The 21,524-nt window shown below is 41.4% G+C and overlaps 1 protein-coding gene across 3 annotated transcripts in view; it reads left to right on the forward strand.

The window, feature by feature from the left end:
- The window catches only part of RSU1 (Ras suppressor protein 1), a 104,952-nt gene extending 84,335 nt beyond the window's left edge, over window positions 1–20,617 (forward strand). For 2 of the 3 annotated variants that reach the window (XM_027695565.1, XM_027695566.1), the window contains exon 9: window positions 20,144–20,617. In XM_027695565.1, the coding sequence (XP_027551366.1) occupies window positions 20,144–20,246 (103 nt within the window). In that variant the 3' untranslated portion in view covers window positions 20,247–20,617. The remainder of the gene's footprint in view (window positions 1–20,143) is intronic. The other variant, XR_003536225.1, reaches the window with a different exon arrangement.
- Window positions 20,618–21,524: the final 907 nt, after the last annotated feature.

The following is a 21,524-nucleotide window of genomic DNA, read 5'->3' on the forward strand; positions in this document are numbered from 1 at the left end:
GCAGCAATAGCAGAAAAATGGAGCATTTAGTAAAAGCAGAAATCAGGGATACAAATAATGAAAAGATAGGATATAAAAGATTATTGGCAGCCTTTTCCTCCCATTACCAATCAGTAGGTGGGAGAGAGGGATGATGGACAAATGTCAAAAGCACAACCAACTTCTGTTTTCTTGCTTGGCTTCTTAGAACTCTGGGGGGGGTTTGCGTGATTTTGGTTTACCATGTTTACTTTGGGTCAACTGCACTTCCTTTAATACCACTATATTGCTAAACTCAGTGACTGCTTTGAATTACTTGAGTCATATTATTTTAGGAACATAGCTTGAACTAACAGGCTTTAAAATTATTCTGAGCAATTTTGAATCATCTCTTCCTCGTGCTTCTAGAAAAGTGCAGGTTTCAGTACATCCCCTCCCCTATTTTAATTCAATAACTAGCAAACACTTTGACTTCATAGCTCAAGTGTGTAAGGGGTGTGCTGCTTTCAGTGTGCTAAATATGGTGGTGGTGCATAATCTAAAGCATCTCCTGTCCCTAGGGTGGTGAGGTGGCTTCAGAAGAGGTACAGAGCTCCCAGGATTTAGATGCTGACCAAGATGCGTGAGCATGTGCAGGGATGTGAAACCCTTGGCTATGCTGTGGCCCACCCTTTTATTTGCTGGCTAACAAACGTTAGCCAGGACGGCAGGATAAAAGAGCAAGGCTTTTTAAGTGATAAAGCCTAGGTACATTTTTGCTCTCCGGACAGGGGAGTGTGCTCTGCCCTTTTCTTTGGGCAATTTCCTTACAGCAGGGGTTCACACGTTTTTAACACTTTACAGGGTAATAGGTAGGTTGTTAACTAATGGCTATTTTTAGCCTCTAAGTTCTAGGCCATAACAATAAGAATACATTCTATTTCAAAAGGTGGTTTTTAAAGGAAGAAATGGGGATTTTTGCTGAATTCAGGAGGTGGGAGTTAGGCAGCACTTAATGTGTTGAATGCAGTGAGAGAAAATTTGAGCATAAGGTACAGAGACATGTAGGTTGGGTTTGGATGAACACATTTCTGTGTGGAAAATTATATACTGTCTCAAGGAAAATTACTCTTTCCTTCTGAAAGAAATTGTTGTTTTCTCCCATGTAGTGAGAGAAGTTAAGATCTCTCATTGTTGCATGTATAGTTTTTTCCCCCATACACATAAACAGAAGTACTATTAAACTAATTTTTGCAAAAATTATGGAAGATAATTCCTTCAAGGAAGTTTCTTTTTTCCTTCAAACTTTTTATTTCATGTGCTAATTATTTTATACTGCAGTTGTGAACCCCTGGCTTGTTCTTCATTGTTCTTGCAAAAATAAAAGATACACTGCAAGTGTATCTCCCTCCTTACTAAAAATAATTCCCAAGTAAAAAAAAATGTTCAGAAAGGCTCTGAGAATATCTGATCTAAAGTTGCCAGTACTGAAATTATATTTCAAGAATATAGTAAAAAACCCCAGTAAGAACAGAATTAAGTTAAATGAAATCTTCTTGTTTCTCTCAGGCCAGAATTAACATAAGTACAGAATGGGTAGAATGTAAAGAGTAATAATAACAAATAGTCACAGCCCAACTAAACAAAATAGCAGGTAAGGAAGATGTATCCTGGAAAAAGCGTAGCTCAAAGGAAAGTCCTGCCGTTTTGTCCTTGCCTCTCTGTCTTTATTTTTGACTCTCTACAGCTGATCTTCAATGCATTTGCTGAGCAGGGACAGCTTTTAAAAGGGAAAACTGTTCACAAGAACCAGGATTTTCAAGAGAAGGTCCTCAGTCTGCCACCAGTGATACTTAGACAACGTGTTTGGTTTTGATTTTGGCCCTTTTATCTAGTCTGGAGTGGAACCTCATTTGGGGCAGCCGTGGTGAGTTTGCGACATGGAGCAGTGGAACTGTGTCAAAGATGTGGGGACATCAGCAGGGAGTAAAACTCTGTTTTTAGAAACATTGTACAGGGAAAAGAGGCGATTCTTCAAACATTTGAGATGAATGAGAGTAGAGCGAGCCCCGAGCTGGCTGGTGCTGTTTGCAGGATCCTGGGCGTTGCCATAGAGACCAAGAAAGGGGTAACAGAGGAGTTTTGAAGAGAATATCAGCTGGGGCTTCAGTGACACTAACTTAGCATGTGATGTCTGCCAAAGAGCCCCCCTGGGGAGATGGGCAGTAATGTGATATGAGAGCAGGAGAGCATCGAGGTCACCTGGAGTCTGGTAAGAGCCACTGAAGTCATGTCTTGGACAAATGGGGAGGTGGTGGAAATAAACTCACCTTGTGTTCACATACACAGGTTATTTCCAAGTTACCTATTGGCACATTTCCTGACAGGGTAATTGCTTCTGCTTCCTCTCCCATTCCTGAAAATATTGAGTTTAATTCTAACAGTGCCTGCTATGGAGATAATCCTTTGGGATGTGAGCACCACCCTCACATCCCAAAGGCCTCACAGGCTCTCCTGCCCTGACTGCTTTATTCTCTTGGCAAATCAAAAAAAAAAACATAGGCTGACCTTTTCGTTGCGCTTTGGCAATAGTTTTGTGCTCTCTGCAGTATTTTCTCTTGACTCGTAGAAAATGCAGAGTTGACATCTGTGATTGGTTTGTGTTAGTGGAACAGATTTAGGAACATGGGTTACCTGCACAAGTGTCTTTGCTAGGGCCATGAATCTGAGCTGTTGGATCTTCAAAGACAGATGCTGAGTGATATTTGTAGGCAGCTCGCTGGACCTAGCACTTATCCCTCAAGACTGGGGACCCACCCACTCTCTCCACAGATCTGCAAATTTCTCACAAAGCATCAGGCCAACTGTTGTTTGGAGCCAGGGGACTTCTCTCTTCAAGCAGATAGTTTGAGCTGTATTGAGTCTGTACTTCACAGTAAGTCGCTATTCAGGATTTGCACTAAAAACCTCATTTTTGCTTAAATAAGAATTATTAACTTTAACTAAACACATGAAGCCTGTCAAATGGGTACAGTACTAAAGATGTCGAGTGAATGAATCATGTGCTGGAAGGAGAGTCAGGACAGAGTTTGTTGCTATAGCATGGAATCAGAATCTGGACAAGGCTCAAGATCAAGATATATGACTGCTCAGATACAAAGTAAATAGCATTTTTTAAATTAATGTCCTTGGCATTGGCTCTGTTAATACTTCCCTTTTGCAACATTTATTTTTTCATTAATGCAGCTAATGTGACTGAGAGATGGATGTGAAGAAGTGACAAGCACCATGTATGTTTAAACAGGGAAAGGTCTGCTGCAGTCTGTGCTCATGCTGACAGTGCTTGATCTTGAAGTAATGGTACTGAAAATTATAGACTAAGGAGAACAGCATTTAAGGGATCCTTGCATCAGTCAAGAGGCCCCCTATGTTCTTCTATTCTGTACCATAATAGCTTAGTGAATTCACATGGTCCACATGCTCATCTATTCCCTCCTTTCCTCCATGCTCATTGTCTTCACTGAAGTGAGAGTTACCTGCATGTTTCTTGCAAAATACCAGCTTTGTCCTCTTTCACATGCCAGGGTCATGAAGCTTTGTGTGTCTCTTATCCCCCTCTTGCCCTCACAACTCTTCTTTCCTCTCTTCCATCCTTCCTCTAGTTTGGTCTTTCTTCCTCTCCCTGAGGCAATTTGTTCTGGGTGTCAGCCTTCCTAAACTGTACTGGTAGCAAGTCCTGCAAGGATATGGGGGTGTGCTGGTTTAAAGGTAAACCAGCAGGGGAAATGAACCCGACTCAAAGGAGAGATTATAAGTCAGAAAAACAATTTAATAAAAATAATACAATAAATACAATTATACAGACAAGCAATTGATTTTAACCCACAAAACCCAAATGTATAACCCAGCACCCTGGGGCATAAACAGAGTGGTGTTCGTTGGGCCCCCCTCTCCCCGTGCTGAGCCCCACGTGGTCCCCCTGAGTCCAAAGTAAAAGGAGAGGGAAAACCTGTTGGTGAGAGTGCTGTTGCAGTCCGGTCAAGGGTGGTGATTGCAGTCTGGTTGAAAGTGGTGGTTGCAGTCCGGTCGAGAGTGGTGGTTGCAGTCTGGTTGAGAATGATGGTCTCAGTCTGGTTGAGAGTGGTGGTCACAGTCCTTCTCTGGATCCCACGAGTGGTACCAGAAGTCCCAAGACCCCAAGATTATATATCCTCCAGTTCAGGCAGGAATGCCGAGTACCTCCCTCAGGGCGGGGAGTTCCACAATGGGTGTGAGGACAGGAGCATCCTCCTATCTCACAGGCCTCTTAACACCCAGCTTATAGCCTGAGGGGTCAGGCATGCTCTGGGCAGCTGCTGTAAATGGTCTATTGTTAACAGTTTCTGGGAAATGGCATGGAAGGGTATAGAACACACAGCTTTGGGTTACACCCACACAGTGATGAGCTGGTCCCAGATGTTATAACTAGGACAGGGGGAAATGGGGGGGAAGTGTTAACTCTGGCAAAGAGTTAACTACTCACTGGCTCTTTGGTCTGTAGGCCATTCCCACAGACCTGGATGCCTGAAACAGCTGCAATTGCTAAGTACTGAAAGAGGTCACAAACCCTTGTGTAATAGACAAACACATGGAGAAATGCCACTCGGCCAACAATCATAACATCCAGGGATGTTATGTACAGTTACACCTACTATACTTGTAGGTCATTAGTCCCTAAGCACAGTTGTTTTTCCAGGATATATCTGACAGTTTCCTTATGAAGGTGTTCTACAGACCTGTCTAATAAAGTCCTGGGCAAGAAATCAGGCTGCCCATTATTCTGTGGGTCCGTGTCCTATTGTTCTCATTCCTCACCACTCTTTGTCAGCTTTGCATGGGCTCATGGGCTTTGAGTGACAATGGAGTTTTCTCCACAGCACGTATGCATGTCCCGCTGTGCAGTTGCACCTTCCGATTCCCACTGTCTGATTTGTGGGGGTGGGGTTGAGTTACAAAAATGGATTCGTCTATTTTCTTTCCTTTTCCTTTTTTCCCTCTGGCTGGCTTTTCCCATGCCTCCATCATATTAAATCTGATAACTAAAGAGCTGCATAGACACATTAACTTGCTGACCTGACAGAAAAGCATACACCCTGAAACAGAAGCATTTTCTGGAGTGGGAAAGTGGTCTGAGCAAACTATAGCGTGAATACCAGACTAGGCAAAAAAGTGAAGTTCGTGTACCTTTGGCTTTGGTTGGGGTTTGCTTATGTTTATTATGTTTATTTTGAATTTGCAGTGTGGTTTAGGATTAGTGATTTTTGTTTTGCTTTTGCTAGGTTTTTTAATAAAGGGATATATTTGCTTTTTGTTAGGCAGGAAACTAATCAAACGAAAGGGAAAGTTTCTTGAACGAAATATGAGAAATATGAGAGGTTCTGGAATTTGTTTCTTTTGAGTTTCAGTGTAAAGGGTGTCAAAAAGACTTTTAGTTGGGAAGTTGATGTGAAGCATAAAAAAACATTTCAGTGTAGTAGTATTTAACTTTTGAATTAAGTATTTTTCATTCACACAAAAATATGTTATATATATTTCAGCTTGGAGTTCAGTCTTGATCCCATTTGCTTGCTGTGATAAAACCTGCAGTCCATTGACATAGAGAGCAGTTGTTCACCATAGTATCATTTCTCAAAGATAAATTATGCAGCAGTAAAGACAAGTTCATAAACTTTATTGTATTGCTTTAGTAGCAGTGCTTTAGGTACTACTGGGAAGGCAAATTCAACACTAAGGCCTTCTGTAAGGTTTATTAGAACCTGCCAGTGTAATTTTTTTTCCTTTTTCGGACATTTTTCTAAGCTCAGTAGCAGGAGAGGGGAAGAAGAGGATGGTCTTTTTTTCTTGATCTTTGGTTAATCTTTCTGACTTCCTGCTTCCACTGGCATGGAGGATAATCATACTATAAGAAAAAAATTATACTCTCTTTACTTGATTGACTCAAACACATGTAGCTTTTTATAGGCTCGCCATTTTTCTTCAATAGCATTCATCTTTGTCATAGTTTAAAAATTATCTAGAAATAGTACAGTTACAGTTCTTAAAATTGTGTGCAGCTATGAGCAATATGTACCATCCAGATTTTCCATATGTTGAAGCAATGTTCTAGTTTTATATGTCTAGTAAAAAATTATGAGTGTTAAACAGTCAATAGAGTGAAACTGAGTCTTAATTGAATACTGAAAAAAAATCAGGATCAAAGTACTTTACATTTGTATTCTGAAGAATTTTAGGACAAAATGTTTCTCAGGCCCTTATGTGGTAACCCTGAAATATTGTGTCTTTATGGCCTTTGCAAACTGTACAAGTGGAATGTCAGCACCAGGGATTTATGTCTGTTTGACTTTAATTGATTCATTTTTTTCTTAAGAATTTCAGGAGATCTTTAAGCAGCTATCATTTTTGCTATTTATCTCTGGGTTTCGTTTTAAGAAGAATGTAGGAATGTTGAACTGTTGCTGTTCTAGCTAATGTTGCCATCTCTTTAGAGACATTGTTCAAACTGCAAGTTACAGAACTGAAAGACTTAAAGATAAGAGGAAGAGTTAATGTCTTCACTGCCTGTGCAGGTATGTCTTTTACAGCACAAGTGCTGTTTTCCTGACACATTTAGGCCTAAACATTTAGGGTCTTTTAGGCACACATTACTTAGGGTCATTTAGGCACACATTTAGGCACAGATTTTTTTTTCTGGATGAGTTGGGATCTAGGAAACTGCCTAGCTACATCATGGTCAATGCAGCTTTTTCACTGTGAAGTTGTTATGGAGAGGGAGCAAACAAACGCTACTTCTTCTGCAGTAAAAATCCCATTTTGGCAGTAAAGCAAAGCATCAGGCAGAGAGCTGATACTTAGTCTTTGAGTCATATTTTAAGTCCCATTGCCTTTAGCTAAATCCTAATAGGTGAGCATTAGGAATTCAGGTGCAGTCTCAAGCCTGCTAGCTCAATCGTGGTAGAAAGGACCAAATGTTTCCCCTACATGGGAGGAGCCCTGAGGATCTTGAACCTTATCAGTCCCTTTTCTGAGTCCTGTTCTCTAGAGCATGTGCTAATCAAGGGCGTGAGCTGGAAATGCCATTAGAGAGCAACCGGTCCACAGTGCAATTGTTCAACTGAGGATGCATCTATTCTCTATCTGAAAACATCTGTTGGTTGGCTTAGAGCACTTGAGCAGTGAGCTGATGGTAGCTGGGTGCTTCAGTGAAAATACAGCACTGTCACTGATGAGTGCTGGAAAGTATATTACCTGGGATGAGACTGAGGGAAGCAAGCCATCTTCTATGTATGCCCTCACTTCGGCATCAGGCAGCTTTCTGACTTTCAGGAACTCAAGTTTATGATCTACATGAGCCCCTCTCTACTGATGCTGCTCATTTTGATTGTCATTGAATAGAAGAATGCAGGCGAAAACACATTGCCACATTCTCCAGGGCCTGAGCGTCTGCATACAACTGTTGTGTCTAGGCAAAGTTGGTATTTATAAGGGCTCTGGAGTGGTGAAGAAATGAGGCATGCTATGAGGGAGAAGATGTTTTAGGCCTTAAAGAGGGATTGATTTGTGGTTATTATTGCTGCCTTTGATCTGCCAACAGGGATCTGAAACTAATCCACCAGAGCAGCACAAGTCTGATATATAAAGCCAGATGGAGATGCCAGAATAGGTTATGCCTGCTGTCTTTGACGCTGCCTTATCATGAAGTGATAAAACAGGTAGTACAAAGCAAAGCAAGCAAGGGTTAGGAGCGTGTGCGCTGCAGGAATGCTGCCAGCTGTGTGAAGTGAGTGCCAGTTGTTAAAGCCGCTGCAGGATCAATTAGCCATTTGCAGCATTACCCCAGCCTGGGGAGAGGCTGAGGGGCCCGACCACACAGAGCAGTTGTTGGTGCACAGCATTGAACATGTCTGAGCGCTTCCATGCTAAATTGAGGGAGTAGAAAATGCAGAAGTACTCCCACAAGCACGTATGGCCATAGAAGTGGAAAACGTTGTTTGTATAAGGACTTTTGCTCATCATGCATTCATGCCCCAGCTACAAAGTGTATGAAAATGAATTTCATTCTAAAATGTGCTGTAAGCAGTGAATATGGTGCAGCTGCTGAGATGCTGATGGGTTTTTACCACTTCTGGTTTAATGTTGTTTAGAAATTAGAGCACTTTGAGGCTTAGTATAGCTATTAGTTCTCTATAGATCTCATCATTGTCTGAGTCAGCGAACTTGTTGCATAAGAAGAGCTTTATATAGATGTTGGATCAATTGGCAGTGAGTTGTCAATAAATGTCTCCTAGACACTGCAATTGACAGGCTAATGAAGTGCTTTCTCAGTGACAAGAGAGCTGTTAGCAAATCTTTTGCCACTTTGCTTTTCTTACTACTGTATTTCTCATAAACCCACTCTATATTACAAACGTTGGGAATACTGAGATGATTTAGAATCACAGAATCATGAAGGTTGGAAAAGGCATTTCAGATCATTGAGTCCAACCATTAGCACAGCACTGCCAAGTCTACCACTAAACTATGGCTCTAAGCACCACACTTACACATATTTTGAACACTTACAGGGATGATGATTCCACCACTTACCTGGGCAGCCTGTTCCGATGCTGGACCACCCTTTCAGTGAATAAATTTTTCCTAATATGCGATCTAATATCTGTCTTTCGCAAGTAGAGGAGTTACCTGTTTTCTACCTTGTGTGCATATTCTGGGATTTAGCAAACATGTTAGTAGCCTGTATTTTGAGGAACCAGAAAGAAAGCACCAAGGACCTTGTTTGCCCTCCCTGCAATGTGTTTTCCAACATGCTTCTAAGAAGATGCAGAGTAGGTGATCTGCAACTTGTCCTCAAGGACTTCAGCCTTGAGTTTGGCTCCCCGTTGCTGCATTCTTTCTGCCTTCATTGCTGCTGTGGCACTTAGACTGATTCAGTGCAAGTGGTTTCAGCTCCATGTCCCTTTCCCTCTTGCCCAGACACAGATGGAACCACTGATTTATTTTACATCACTCTTGAAGGCTCCCGTGGGTGCCTTTTGCAAATATCTGATGAGTAAACTAGTTCTTGTCCTTTTCAGTAAAAGTTCTGTATTCGTTCCTCTAACTCATGACCATTCATAAGCACCAACAATTTAGGATAAGTGCTGCCTACCTATAGCAAAAGGATGTTCAGCAAAACCAGATCGATATGCATAATCCCACCTTCCTTGCAAGAGAAACTATTTTGGTCAGTGCATACATTAAGAAGTCACAGAGTGACTCATTGGCCCTTGATGAGAAAGCATAATTTTCACTCCACTGTTCATACTCAGCCTAGATGTTGTCCATATGTTGTTTATAGTTTGGAGGTTGTGAACCGCACCTTGCCTTTTTGCTTGCATGGGTAATTGACATTAAAGGCCAAACACTGAACCCACTGAAATCAGAAGCAAAACTTGTATTGATTTTGGTGAAATCAAAATCAGGCTGACACTGTATTGCCATTTCATCTTGACAGATGTTGGGAGAGAAGAAAGCCTTTCAAAAGGCTCTATGTTCTTCACACTGTGGACCTTGAAAGACACTGAAAGCAACTTGGGAAGTCATCTGGATAGGATGAGATCAGAATTTACTGATGTCAGTGTTACTGTTGTTTTCCAACAGGATGGTCAGCTTCTTGCTTTTCAAGAGAGAAGGAAACCAGTGTAAAAATCTGCAATGGATTAGATATTTTCCAAGAGATAAGAATTCACATAGTAAGTGAGACTTCTTATCTCACCTACCTCATCGAGCGCTATGGAACACAAATCTAGGAAAAACACTACTGTCGAGAAAACATAAGTATATCACAGTTTGTTTCTGGTAGATGAAGGGAAGCCCAACCCTTTGCTCAAGGTGTTAATGGCATGAAAAAAATATTATGTGATTTTCTTGTTGTTTTAGAACCACCTCCAACTGTAGGCAACTTTGTTTTACAGAACAGAGCTTTAAGAAAGAGGACAAACTAAAAAAGAAATGGTAAACATTGAAACAAATGTTAGTGTCTTGTGTTACCTCAGGAGCTGGTTCAGTTTGCTGATTGCTCAGTTTCAGTGTGGTCTGAGTAATGAAAAGCTGACTAGTGAGCCTAATTTGGGGTAATTCCCTGAGTACTCTTGAAGCATAACAAAGCCAGAAAAACTCTAATGAAAAATAATGGAAAGGTAGCTGGGGGCTTAACTTATGATCTCTGCTCATTACAGTAAGAGGCATTTTCATTGCAGTGTTGTCATAAAGATTATTGGCTGCCACATAACGTAGGTCCCTCCTGAAAAGATTCTGGAACAGCTTTGTTGGCACAGTAAAAGCCATGGAAAAACACCAAAGATTTGCTTAAAACCCAGTAATTCTTTGCCAAATATTAAGGATGTGATGCTTTGTTCAAAACTGGCTGTAAAATGAGGTGATACCTGGCTCCCAAATCTTGATGTTTCAATATCAGGCCCCCAGATCCAGTCTTACCAGACTACAGCCCCTCAGCCTTTTTGGAAGCTGATCCTAACATCCCTTAGTCTCTCCAGTATCCAGGATTCAGTCCATCCTAGTGACCAGCTAGTCTGACTTGAACTTTGCTGATGGGTCGTGCATGCATGCTGTCAGAACAGAGGGCAGTCACACAGAAAATAAGAGTTTAGGCAGGACAAAGTGAAGCTGATTTGGCACAGAGCTCAGCCAAACAAGTGTGCTGTCCTCCTCCTGCTTACACACTATTGACCTCCTTTATTTACCCCCCGATTCTCTCTCCTTTTCCCTGCACTTGTTCTCTGCCATCGTCCTTGGTCCCTCACTTCCACTCTCTTGGTCTGTCCCCATAAGAACTCATACATAAGTCCTATATAATCCTTAAACATTCTTGTTCAATCCCAAGTCTCCCTCTAAGCATCCCCCAGTAAATCCTATGCTTCCTTACACTGTGTGAGCTCCTCAGAGCTCACACAGCCTTCTTGTTTTGGGTCATGCAGTTAGGTTGTGTGGCAGGACCGAGATTTAGTCCGTCCCCTTCAAGGGTCTCAGAAGTGGCAATCCAGGGTGGTTAGTTTGGTTGAACTCCCCACCATGACAGTGTGTCCCTCGTCACTGTTCAATCTTTGTGTCTGTTTTAAGGAGCCATTGGAGAGCTGGTCCTGCAGCCACTCGGGATGGCAGAAGCAGACATCTTGGGAGAGAGATGTGAGCCAGCCCAGCAGAGCAGGGCAACTGTATAAACCCTGTGTGGGGGGAGTTGAGGTCCCTGAATGTTCTTCATGCTACTGCCAATGAAATTGGTCATCCTCAGTGTGCAGCAGAGCAGGCTTAGATTAACTCAGACACTTCAATTTTGCTTAAAAAAAAACAAACAAGGAAAGAAGAGTCTCTCTATCAGTATTTCCCCAGAGTCCCTTCTATACATTTTATTGGTACACTTTGTCTGGTTACTGGAAAAGAAATACATACCTGCCAGACACAGAATAACTTAAAGAAAGTTCCTTGGCTTGCACTTAGCTATTTTTACCCTCTGTTTTCCTTTTTTTAAATGTTAATTAGATGCACAGCAAAATGCATGTAGTAAATCAATAATAAAGATTATGTAAGGGGATTTATCTGAGCAGCAAGCCCCTTAGTGTAGCATTCAGAAAGGAAGATGAGCACTGTTCTACTGAAGCCCAAAGGACTCCATGTGGACAAGAGCATTAAAATAACATAAGAATGAAGAAGACTGTTCAGCTGGCTCCAGGAGGCTGTCTGTGCTGCAAGCTAGTATGTTTTCTGCACCCTGTTTGCTGCCTGTCCAGGATTAGTTTGAGATCAGGTAGATGGCCTTGAATGTGGTACCAACAACATGGTTTGGAGAAGTGGAGCAACTGTTGATTTATCTACTACATGCTCATGAATTACAAATACATAAATACAAGGGCTGTGATGATACAGAGGACTTCAGTGAACACAACATACTTCTTTCTCACTTGAGCAGTCTTTTTCCTTCTTAGTGGTGCATTTTTCTGTGCAGCTGCCTGTGCTGGCTTCTACCAAAGAAGCTGAGCCTGCTCATGCAGATTCTGTGGCTCCTAATTGCTTTTGATGAATTAGGTGGAGGATGTCATTTTTTCTAGTGGTTACTTCAGCCCTCAGGGTAAACAGCTGATGCCTATGTCTGGCACTAAATTGTTTCTTCTGGTCATATATAAGTGGGAAAGCACCATTTGATTGGTGAAAACAAGGGGAGAAATATTCCTCTGCAATCTGTGGGAATTCTCACCCTTAAGGACTTCAGGTTCTGACCTATGCAGTTCTTCCATGCCGGGGGTGGATTCAGGGACTGGTTTGCATGTGTAGACTGAACAAGTCATCAGTCCATTTGAAATGGAGCATGAGAAGGGAGATCAGCCCTCACAGATGTTCTTGAAGATGCGAGTCCCAGGTGAGAAATTCTTGATAATTGAGATAGTCTCATAGGACTTTCCACATGCAGAAACAAATTGTTCTCTCTCTGGTCATCTCAGGCTGCTGTTTCATTTTACTGGGCTAGCTGTTTGGTTTTTTTTAATCAGCATAATAGATTATCTAGATGAGATCTTAATTCCTGTTTGTCTCTGTTTTGAAAAAATTAAGCATGATCACGCGCTCTTCTTTCAATCTCTGGCAGTTCCACAGAGGGCCCCCTTGTGTGTCTCTTTGGCTTTGTAGCATGGCTGAGATTTTCAGTGCTGGGCTCCCTGGGTGTTAGATAGGCCTGACTTTTGGAAACCAGATGCTCGTGTTCCATGTGCTTTCAAAACCCTCTCTGTCAAAAGCCCCAGATCTTGTAAAGTCTTTCAGGTTGTATATGCAAAGTCATTAGCCAGCTTTGCAAATCTTGGCCTGTATATTTTCCTTTTAAAAAAATCTTTTTTTTTGCTAGGCTTCTATTAGCTTCCAGCTGTGCTTCCCTAACAAGCCTCACATTTAAAGTACTTGCTTCAAAAGGCAGCTAGCCTCAGAGAATATAAGGAGAAGGCTTTCTTTTATTATTGTGTATTAATTAAAGAAATACCTACTTGGAATTCCTTTATGAAAAAAAATTAGTTCTCCTTAACATGCAAGATAGAGAGTTCAAAGAAGTAGGGATTAAATTAACCATTTTAAGAGCAGATGGGTCTGGCAGAATTAAAATTATCTAGCAATTGGGAACCCTATAGGAGGGCAAGTGTTTGTAAATTATAGTTACCTCAGGTGAAATCTCCTCCCACAGACACATCTCCCCTGAAGTATCTCCTTATACATCCAGTTGGACTGTATTCTCTTTAAAACTACTGTGTTTGGGCTGGACTGGTGACAGGGAGCTCCTGAGCTGAGGCCAGAGGTCCCTCTGGTCAGAATCTGTCTCTGACAGTAACCTGTAGGGATAGAGGGTGAGAAACATGGCAGAGTCTTTCTTTTCTTCAGGTATATAGAGAGCAGCAAATGTAAAGGGGATAGTGGAGGGATCCAGCAGAAGGGAGCCCTGTGGGAAACAATGATGAAGTGGCCGGTAGGAGACCCATGGAATGGGTAGGCTTATTTTGGAGGGTGTACAGTCACTGAGACAGTGAGCTCCAGAACAGTTTTGGCAGAATACTTTTTTTCGTTTATTGAGATTTGGAGTGTTTTTAGGCAGAAATTCACAGTAAGTCAACTTTGGACTGCGTGACTCAGCAGAGTCTATAACGTAAGGTGGCTAACAGCTTGTGAGAGTGTGCAAAGCGGGAACAGGGAGGGAGTGGTTGCTTCGGGTGGACTTCAGCTAGCATTTTAAAATAGCTAAACATGCATGTCAACATGTCAGCTAGTTACCTGCTGACCACTGTAGTTGGTGAAAATCTTTAACAGGGTAATGCAACTAAGCATCTCACAGCAGATACTTGTACTTGATCACCCAAAAAGCTCTGTACTCCAATGGCTCCATTAGCTAGATCTCCACTGACTGGGAGACTTGGGCTTAGCTACCTAGCTCTCTACCTCTACTGAATCCTTTCCTTCTTATTTAATATGGGCTCCGAAAAATGAAACTAGTTACAAAAAAAAACTAAGCCAAGATGGGAAGAGGTGATCAGTTCCCCTACTGAGTGCCTGTTGGCACCCAGAAAGCACTTGAGGGGATTAGGGATTTTTGGTGATGCAGAAAGGCTCTTTGAAAGCTGAAATGCAGGGCGCAGTGGGGATTGGGGAGAGTGATGACAGGCAAAGTCTGACGGAACTCCGGGTTGTGAAGATTATTGGCACAGGTGGAAGGAATGGAAAAATAACACAGGTTATTGCACTTTGGAGTGTTTCAGGGCTGGGTTCTGTGGTGTGTGGAGATTGGGGCAATCTGAAGCATTAGATCTACCAGAGTCAGTGGGCTATAGATGAAGGCAAACTGTTAGGGATCTAAAAGTAGTGGAGCTATTTCACAGCACATTAAGAGCTGCAGATTTAGTAGCCCAGAGGCTCTTGGAGTGTAGCACATGGCACTTCCAGGACCTGCCCCCTTCGTCCAGCCAGTGCTGCCTCCATTGCGGAGCACGAGGAGAGAGACTGATGACAGGCCAAAGATGTGGTTTGTTGAAGAAACTTGGGAGAGCTTGTTCAGATGATGAATATTGCTGACACTGCTGCCATCTGCTCTCAGAGCACTTGCAAACAAGGGGCAAAAAATTAGCTGAATAAAATGAGTCACTCTTGTCTGTTCTTCCTTATTAAGAATCCTAAAACTGCAGCTTGCCATCCAAGTGTAAGGAAAACAGATATTGGTTTCATTTAGCTATGCAGTGGTCCTCTTCATTGAAATCATCTAACTTATGTCACACAGAATAAAAACATTACTGGTAAGCTACCAAAATAATATGACTTGCAAAGTAATTTTAACCTCCACTGTTTTCTCTCACTAGTATATTACCAACAAATTAAACCCCAGTATCTGTCCCTTTTCTGGGAGAATATGTGGTTTGGGAAGGTGACATGTTAGAAGCTCTCACAGGAGAAAAGGCTAGTCCCAGTCACTCAGAGGGGATACCAAAGCAGCAGTTAACTTTCACTAGGGTGAAAGCACCTCTCTGTAAGTGCATGTGAATTGTAACTAATGCAGGGTAGCCAGCATATACCAGTCATGCAAGCACTTCTTTCAGCTTTGAGTTTCTAGTGATATTACCACTGATTTAGCCTTTCCTGTCTCCTGCTTCAGCAGCTGAGGCTTGGGACCATCCTTTTGGGGTCACTGTAAATACCCACATTTGAAGCTTCATCTGAGCACTAAGTATCTGCCTGATCCTGAGCTCCAGCTTTTGAAAAAGCAAGCTGGAATGTTTCACCTTTGTTTCCCAGATTACAGTACATAGCTGGAGGTAGCATCTCTCCAGGATTGTATTTAGCTGTGCAGTCCTTTTCATACTGCATACTCAACCCTATAGGTCTGTTACAGACATAAAGTGAGAGCAGTGTATTTCTTATGGCTCGATCTCGAAATCCTCTTTCAAAATGCTTGAACTGAAGAAAATCAATGTGTGCATCAAACACTTTGCAGTAGCTCCCTAGTTTACACAAGTTTGCTCTTCATCTCTGGGAGCATGTAGCCCTCGGCTAGTGAACATTTTGTTGTACAAGAGAGAAGACTTGAAGACAGTTGTGCTGAAGGTGGTTTTTGAAACTGATTCTTTTGAACTTTATTAATTTTAACTGTGGTTCAGTTTTTAAATTCAGAGATTTTGGTAACAAGACTGTATACTTTCAAGTTACAAGGCTCCATGCCTGATTTTATGCTGTAAATTGCAATATTTTGCAATTTGTAGTTTAATTTAGAAGGATCACCTACTGTCCTAAATACTTAAGTAATGTGGCAGGCTGTGGTTATTGATTCTCTTGGAATTTATTACAAGAAAGCTGTATTCGCTCTTTCCTCTTGGGAATGCCCCTCCTGAACTGCATGCTTGCTAGTGACAGCTTAGGCCCCTGATACATAACTAGAGACCTTGCCTAATATCCTTGCAACTACTTAGGGAATTTTTATTAAGTAAAAACATCATTAAAGTAGACAGAATGATGAAGTTTAATGAGCATCTTTCTCACTTGATATTGTTAGTTTTGCTGCTGCAGCAGCCGTAGTGCTCTCGTTTGTTACTTCCAGTGGGGCAGGTGGAGAATGCAGGGAAATTTTGTTTCTGTTTATATCTGCATACAAAGAAACATTTATGTTCATGAGATATATTTGCTTTGAAAAATATATACAAGGAAAGAAAGCAATTGGAAGTCTCTATCTGAGAGCTTTCAGTCTTGCATGTAATCTCCCCTTTAACATAATAAGAAGGCTGCATGCAGTACTGTGGCTGCTAAGTCTACAGAGGTTCTGCAGTGTGTGAGCTGTGGTTATAATAACTAACTTCTGACTGTTGCTGCAAACTGCAAACATCTCAAATATTTATTTGCACTCCAGATTTTATTCTTCAGCGGAGGTTTTGGCCTGTGAACTGTGTGTAGTGTCCTTCTCAGAGCAGTACCAGCTCCATAAACAGGTGACGTTTCAAAATCTCAAGTGGGAAGGTGCTGCCATGTGTTACCAGCACTTATCTCACAAAGCTGCCTTGAAACTATAGCCACAACCTGCCTCAGTGTTCCTTGGTTTCTTTATGGAGACAATCTGCTGTGGCTAAGGGTCTAGTCATGCAAACAGCGATGTCAAGGTGCCATCTCCCAGCACATTACCATCCGTCAGCTGAGCTGCACAGTTGTCTGTGTCCGTGTCATAAGCTGACCTCTGCTGCCGAGGACGAGGTGCAATTGTCTCTGCCTAACACAGCTGACTTTGCACTGATGCAGAGCAGGAGCATGTACACAGTTTGGACAGCTTGGCTATGGCTACTTCTGTTGCTGCATCCTTCCAGTAGGTATTGAAATCATTAAAGGCTGTGTATGCAAATTTCACATCTATTACAACCAAAGGGTTATAGGTTCTTGTGGAATTCAGATAGTTACTTCTCTGTGCAGATAAGCTCCATTAGTTTTTTTCTTTTGCTTTTTTTTCCTGTGTTTTTTTTCCCCCTTGGGAGCTATGAAAGTGGTGTCTGTTATTCTACCAAAAGTTCATTGAAAATTTTGAGTTCTCTTTTCCCGAGTGTAACAGAATGCAAATTCTGTCCCAGAGGCATTATCACAGTCATTATTGTATTTAAATGTTGTTGTGACACCATATGTCTCCTCATATTTGATGTATGCAAACACAAGAGAGAGACCCTGTGTGTGAAGGCTTGTATAATCCAAATAGATCTGATCCTTGCTCTTTGTGTAGCAGACTCCTGTGATAGACTGTAAAGCACTCATCTTCAGTTGAGATGGCAATGTGCGCTGAAACTTACTTGACATTTTGCCAGGAAAACCTAAGTAAATGTATTTGATTTGCTTATTTCAAACCCAGTAATTATTTTCCTGGATGAAACTTCAGTGCACATGATGATAGAAGTGGTTGGACATGAGAATAAATAAAAGGAATGTGAAATTTTCTGTAGATGCCTTCAACTTATGTACATCTATTACTACTAATGGACTATTTGCATGGGGCAAAGGGAATCACTGGAGCACCAATAGCATTGAACATTGTAAGGAGCAAATATCAAAGAAATACCAAAAATCCTTACAGGTAAATTGGGATTCCTACTGCTTAACACATGCAGTGGCTACTGGATCTCATTTCAAGGTCAAAAGGCGTTGCCCACGCCCACGCCTTCAGCAGAACTCTGAAGTTCATTCAAAATTGTCAATATTCAGTTTCTGCACTTGGAAAGCATCTGCGTAGTCAGTAGAATCCCCACCACACCCTTTTGCTTCAGGAAAAGTTCACTACCAGAGCTCTGCCAGTTCACAAACTTTGAACATTTGCACTGAGAAAGGAAGAAATGAGAGGTGTAACAAATGCCAAAAGGGTCACCTGAGAGGGAAACTCACGTGAAGTTTCCAAACCAAAAAAAGGAGAGCCTAAAGCAACCTGTGCAAAAAGAGGGTATGTAATAGCTGAAAACCACTAAAGCTGTTTCAGTCCTCTCTGGGTTGGCACTAACAGGACAAAGGAGCTGTGAGGCAGCAGGATGCGGAAGACAGGACAGTGACAGGGGACTTCTGTTCCCATCTGTGAAAGGTTTTTGTGCTCAAATATGATGGACCAGTGGATTCTCTGTTAATTCAGTGCTTAAAATCCCAAATGGGGACTTTGTTATTCTATGAAAAAGAGCCAAAAAACAGCTTGAATGTTAATTTAGTATTTAGCTAACTATTGGTGTTCACAGATTTGAGTATACATTTCCACTTCTCTGTTGCTAACTTCTTGGAGTTACAAAAATATTGCTGACAGTGGTTCAAAAGCTGCATTGCATATCATTGAGAACAAGATACTGCTTGTTCCCTGACCTTTTCTACCCTGGATCAGTTTCTGATGGGACAACCTCCTTGAATGTCACCTCTGTGCTCTTCTACATTGATAGTATTTCCCAATACTAAACCATCTCCTTCCATATACTCCCTCCCTCAACTCACTTAATGCCTTCCAAAACAGGACAGTTATTTAGGATAGATGTTTGATTAGTATGCATACTGTGTACTTGGATAAAATACAGTCTTGTGCTGTTGGGGCTCTATCTCTTATGAAATAGAAGAAAAATATGACTGTTATAGCTAACACGAAGCATGTAGTTATGACAGAGGGTCAGGGCTCTCTGCATTCATCAGGAAATGGCACCTGATCCCTTGTTGACAGTAGGTGATGACACATATAAAATTTCAGTAAGGTGAAGTAATGTCGTAGTTTACAGTTGTATTTTCCTTGAGCAAGGCTGTTTTAGCTACAGTACACCTTGACAGCAGCCTGCTTAGCAGCATGATGTAAATCTTCAGCTGCTGAGAAGGTGAAAGCTAGCACTTCCTCTCCAACCCACCCTACAAGAAGCTCTAATCCCACTCCATGGTCTAGGAACCCTAGGGTTGAAGTATCTTCCAGATACAGCAAAATAAAGCTCATAGCAGGTGGTAGCTTTTAACGTCCTGACGTGGAATTAGAATAGTAAAGAATAGAATAAAGTCACAGAATCATGAAGGTTGGAAAAGACTTCCAAGATCACCTGTAGTGGTGACTTGGGAAGACAAACACCATCACTCTGAACATCCCCCCCTTCCTTCTTCCCCCAGATTTATATGATGAACATGACCCCGTATGGTCTGGAATATCTCTTGCATTAGTTGGGGTCAGCTGTCCCAGCTTTGTCTCCTCCCAACAACTTGTGCACCCCCAGCCCACTTGCTGGTGGGGTGGGGTGAGGAGCAGAAAAGGCCTTGGCTCTTTGCAAGCACTGCTTAGCAAAAACAAAAACATCTCTATTATCAACACTGTTTTCAGTGCAAATCCAAACCACAGCCCCATACCAGCTACTATAAAGAAAATTACCCCAACCAAAAGCGCGTCTTTAGAAAGCACATTATGTCAATAAGGGAAGTTAAATTTGAGCTGTGTTTATTTTGGGTAGGTTTTTAATTTAGTTTAATCGGGATTACTCATAAATTATCTATCAATTACTATGTGATATTTAGCAAGATCCTCTCAGCCATGTAGTCTATTTAGCTTCACAGTGAATGCCAGTGTCTTAATTGTAGGATACTTTGTCAACATTTAATCAGTGGTACTTACTAATGTGGCATTGATGTGTTGGTAGCTGTCCCAGTGCTATCAATCACGTGTGAGCAGCAAAGGCTGCTGTGACACCATTGCTCTCTGTCACATTATCAAGCCCTTGGGTTTTCTGGTTAGAGATGATGCTCACTCTGCTCTGAGCGGGCACTCTATCTCTTCAGTTCAACCCAATTTTTATCATTGTCTACTTGAATACACATCCTTGCAGCCTTCCAAGCCTTAATCCCATAACTGCAGAATAAAGGTTGCTAGTTTCTGAAGGCAAAACTGATTGCTCCTTCACTGCTCCAAAGGCCTGCTCTTACTGGTGTTACTACCCTAAAAAGTCACGAAAAACCAAATGTTAATGACTGCAGCGAGATCTAATAGAAAATTCAGTGTGGTGAGACAAAATAAAGATCTTCCTTTTTTTATTTCTAGTAATTAGATGCATTGTTTAACGTGCTGCAGAGTAAAATCCTGTATGACAATTTTTTTTGTCTCATTTCCTTACAGTCTTTATGGCAGACACATGCAGGCAAACCCTGAACCTCCAAAGAAGAACAATGACAAGTCAAAGAAGATCAGCCGTAAGCCTCTGGCAGCCAAGAACAAATAAGTGCCTGGCTTCTGCCTCTGTTTTTATATCTTTTACATTGCTTTTGCATGTGCTTATAATATTCCCTCACATCTCCTGTTACTTATAAGAAAGCAGAGACTAGAATTAAATGCAATTTACTATCTATACTGCTTTAGAAGGTACTGCTAGAGGGATACAAATTTACATATTCTCCTAATTATGGTCACATTTCTGTAGCCATTTAATACATCACTGTTGAACATATTTTAGCTTTTCTATTTATATGTATATTAATGTCCTCTCTTCACATGTGTCACATGCTGTTAATATCAGGGGGTTTACACCTATATTATATGATATTAAATTTCATATGATATTCCAATTCATTTTAATAAAGTTTTTAATTTGTATTGTTGTGTTGTTTTTTCAGTAGGACTTCTGAAATATAAAATTCCTTGAGGAACATAATGTGTCCAGTTTCCTGTAAGGTGTTAATTTCTTCTGTAGGAATGTGGTAGCATTTTATCTGATACAAGTTAGTAAAAATGCAAAGCATTTTGTTTAAAGAGTGAAATATTTAATCAGTTTCTTTTTTTTTTTTAATGTTGCTGTATCTTGCTCTTTTTGCCTTGAAGGTTATTTTGAAATCAAAGAGTAGGGAGGGGGAGACAGGAAAGAAAAAAAAATTGTCTTTGTAAAGAGCTGCCAATTGCCAGCCCCAGTTTGGGGAAGAGAACTCTGTCATTGAAGAAACTGGTAATTCTGCCAATTTTTTAAGTGATTTTTTTTCTTTAGGCTGAAAACCCAAATAATGTGTTTAATCTCTGCTGAAAGTGCTTATATTGAAGAGCTATTCCAAATGGCTTTTGAAAATGCCACAGGTTCTATATTTATCTATACAAAGCTGGCACTGCAACCAGGCTCAGAAACTGCAAATTGTTCAACAGCTCAAATAGCTTCAGGTCTTACCAGTGGGGAAGGAAAACCTAAAAGCCAGTGATTTCCAAACAATTTTAGTCTTAGGAGAACAAAAGCTAATGAGGGAACTCAAGGAGTGAGAACAGATATTCATACCTAGATCGCTCGTGTTGGGACCTTCCTGCCCTTGATTTCCAGTTCCATGAATTTCATACCCGAGCAACCCATTGAGAGTCGGCTGCTATCCGGACAGCAAGCTGGGAAGCATGCCCAGACTGCCGAGACAGGCCTGTGGTGTTCAGTGGGAGAAGAAAAGGTTTTAAATATCTCATGCTAGAAGTGATACCTTCTGCAAAAGCCATTTTGTGTCTGAAGATTCTATTATCAGCACCATCCTCT

The sequence above is a fragment of the Neopelma chrysocephalum genome, unplaced genomic scaffold, assembly GCF_003984885.1.
Source record: "Neopelma chrysocephalum unplaced genomic scaffold, ASM398488v2 Primary Assembly neopelma1_102, whole genome shotgun sequence".
NCBI lineage: Eukaryota > Metazoa > Chordata > Aves > Passeriformes > Pipridae > Neopelma > Neopelma chrysocephalum.